At 31.0% G+C, this 3528-nt stretch overlaps 1 protein-coding gene across 1 annotated transcript in view; it reads left to right on the top strand.

Annotated features, from left to right (window-relative positions):
* The first annotated feature begins 2261 nt into the window (after window positions 1-2261).
* Window positions 2262-3528, top strand: part of LOC108690770 (DNA-binding protein D-ETS-6-like) — a 6458-nt gene continuing 5191 nt past the window's right edge. Inside the window, exons 1-2 of the mRNA XM_018198236.1 lie at window positions 2262-2382; window positions 2482-2742. Of these exons, the coding sequence (XP_018053725.1) occupies window positions 2262-2382; window positions 2482-2742 (382 nt within the window). The remainder of the gene's footprint in view (window positions 2383-2481; window positions 2743-3528) is intronic.

The raw sequence follows: 3528 nt of genomic DNA, 5'->3' as shown, positions 1-3528 counted from the left end.
TATATATATATAAAATTGAAAAATTATAACAAACGATAACGATAGCCACTAATAAAATTTCTAATAAAAAAATCTTGAATCCTCCAATTAAAAATCATATATTATTTTAGAGGTGCTAAAGGATATACGAGTTATCGCTGTGTCATGATCCATTGCTAATGCAACGTTTCCTGAACCTTCACTTCATCAGAGCGAAGAGCGTAGTAATATATTCAAATAAACTTCTTATTCTATAATTTCTAAAAAGTATCTTAAACTTTTTCAGATTTTATAAGATATCACCAGAAATTATAAAATAAAAAATCTTAGAATATTTTAGAATTCACATATATAAAAAGTTTTTAGAAAAAATGTAGACTTTCTTGACACCTTTAAAAAGTATTTTAATTTGTATAAAAAGTTTGAGAAATTTTCTAAAAAATAATTATAAAATTATTCAGAAATTCTAAATTCTGAAATTTACATACAAATTTTTTAAAATTATATGAAAAATTCTTACTATTAACACTTTTCATTGGTTCACTTCCAATTTGGCTCATGTTTTTTATTTAGTATTTGAAATGCAAAATCACGTAAAAAAGTAATTATCTATTGAATGAATTATTCAAAGTTATCGTGAATCGTTATTTTTCAGTGAAAATCGGAAACTCTGTAAATTGTATAGCCATCAATTGAGTGAATCAATTTTTATCTTTTTTCGTCTTATTGTTATCTTAGGAGAAAATTTTTATTTTGTATTGAATATAAAAAGTATTCTCCATATAAATTTTATACTAAACAATAAATAAATAAACCAGATGATATTTTATTATTTTTTCCAAATACTATAAATAAGAAACATTACATGAACTAGCCAAATTGGAGATAGTCCAAAGTGTTAATGAAAAACTTTCACCAGGATAGATAGAAGGGAAATAAAAATATTCTTGGAATACATGAAGTCATATCGCATAACAAAAAACCGGTTGCGGCATTAGATGTACTTTTTCAAGAATGATTAATAAATTCGGAGTATCGAGAAAAGATATCCAAGCACATCTATAGTTCGTACCGGAAACGAAACTCGCAATTAAGGCCGATCAACGCGATGCAAACGCTTTGAACCGTTTTTTAACGTCAATTTGTAAAATTCTTTTTTCTAATTGATCCATCAAATGCTTCGAAGAATTTGTAGCGAGACTGACCACAGCCTAAAAAATTCATATAATAAGAAAACACGACTTTCTCAATTTTTGTTCAAATGAATTACCCTGATTTTTAAACTTGTCGTTGAAATATTTTTCATTTTCGATATCATGAGATAAACTTTGCAGCAATTTGAGATAAGAGTTTATCACTCGAAAGAAAGATAGAAAGTTATGTTATTCGGGCTTGATTAACGTCAGGAAGCGAAACCGCACCGTGGGAATTGACAAAAATGAAAAAAGGAACGTGAGTAAAGATGAGCAATCACAAGCGTGATTCAACGGTCGACGATGCACGGAATAAGCTGTTGGGACGGTTGCTCGCAGAGAAGCGAGAGCGGCTGAGTGTATCGCTCTTCCGGGAATCCATATTTCGCCAATCAAGTCTCCAGTTCGACCGTGATTCGCCTCGCCCTGACCAATTTTGTTTCATTCAAGCCGACGACTAGATCGAAGCAAACATGCGCTTCGCAACATGATTACGCGATGTTGTGCTGTACCGTGGTGATAAAGTTCCCTTACGTTACGAGAAAAATAATTGGACCATTGATCGTATGATCAAGTGATTAGATATTCAACGTGCAAGATGTAAAGAAGAGAAAGTTATTAAAATGATAAATCTATGCTATGTATTTACATTTATAGTAAATATTTACAGATAGTGCGAATAAAGAAATCGAAATGAATTGCAAAGTGATTAAATGAAAATGAACAACCTATAGATTAAGGCGCCAAGATATGTATGCGACATATGAAAACACGTGGCGATAATTCAAGTAATTCAATTTTCATCTCGGCGAATGCTGGACTTGTATGATTTCACTTGATAAGATAGTTTTAATGCCAAAATTAGGCGGGAATGTTCGATATTATTCAAGATGAAATAACAAGTATTTGATTTATGAAGAAAAATCATAAATTCCTTCACCTCAAGATCCAATAATGGATACGTCTCAAGATTTGGACATCATGCAAATATCTGAAGTGATGGATTCTGAATCGACTTCCAATTGGAAGTCGAAGGAGGATAATGATAAGAGAACACAAGCAGTCTCGAACTGCAGACAGATTTGTGCGATGTCTTCGCAGGTGCATGGAGTATGTAACTTTGAAATTGTGGAACACGTGTCGAAAAACGATGAGAAGAGCAACGCTGAAGATCTTGACGACCATCCCGCGCAAATTATGGTACCATCCGGTAAATATCTAATCGGCAAACGATATGTGAAAGTTTTTTATTTTGGACTTATCAACATGGGAAATATATTCCGATAATCTCGGAATTTCCGTCTTTCAGATCCGTCCAAATGGAACTCGAGTGACATAAACAAATGGATTTTATGGTGCAGTCATACATTCGCCATAAGACTAGGATCTATCGCAGCAATACTCCCATCAACTGGTAAAGAACTGCTGCGATTAACACTACAAGATTGGCGGGATATCGGCGGAACAGGAGGTAGTATTGTAGCGAGACACTTGGCTCATCTTCGTCTACAAGCCACCGGCGTGCATACTACGGATTTACTACAAGAGAACGAAAATAATAAGGAAATTGGTAAGTCTAAACGAATAATAAATTCAATCACTTTTTTCGTATTACGGATACTAATAGGAATATATATATATAATCAATAAATATTATTCCATTATTCGAATTAGTCTAAACTCAAATTTACTTCTGAATTTAGATACTTAAAATCAGACACTCGAAATCAATTTAAATCTCTTAAATATACTAACTTTGGTTTATTGGATTATTAAAATAAAATCCTGAGAATTTGAAAAAATCTTGGATAAATAATTAAATAATAGAATTATTTATATTTTATTTATGATTTGAATTTTCCCGAATAACCGAATTCTGACATTAATTATTTCGGTAGTCTAAAAATTTCTCTCATGGAATGCAAGAGATCCGGGTTCGATTCCCGAGGCAATATTTTTCGCAATAAGTTTATTATAGTTTTTTAAGATTAAATTTGGGAAATTTGGGGGGATTATTAATATTTCATATTGATTACGTTGAAAGTTCGACAACCATATCAGCATGCAATTTCTGAAATTAATTCATTTACATGAATATATATAATAGTTCACATCTTTACATCAGACTATAGTGGCGCTTCGTATTTAAAATAATTAATTATTTTATTTAAAAAGGATAAAGGACGCTAGTTGAAGAATTAGAAAATGATGAATAGTAGTAAATTAAATCAAAAGTAGAATTCTACATTGGTAGAAATTAACATAACTTTTTAATAAAACTTTAAATATATAGTTTTCGAAATCTAGTCATTACGTTATCTGTTTTTCACTTCTACGTGTATATATATATATATAT

This window comes from Atta colombica, unplaced genomic scaffold (genome assembly GCF_001594045.1).
Source record: "Atta colombica isolate Treedump-2 unplaced genomic scaffold, Acol1.0 scaffold351, whole genome shotgun sequence".
Lineage (NCBI taxonomy): Eukaryota > Metazoa > Arthropoda > Insecta > Hymenoptera > Formicidae > Atta > Atta colombica.
This window is presented reverse-complemented; position numbering and strand designations above follow the sequence as displayed.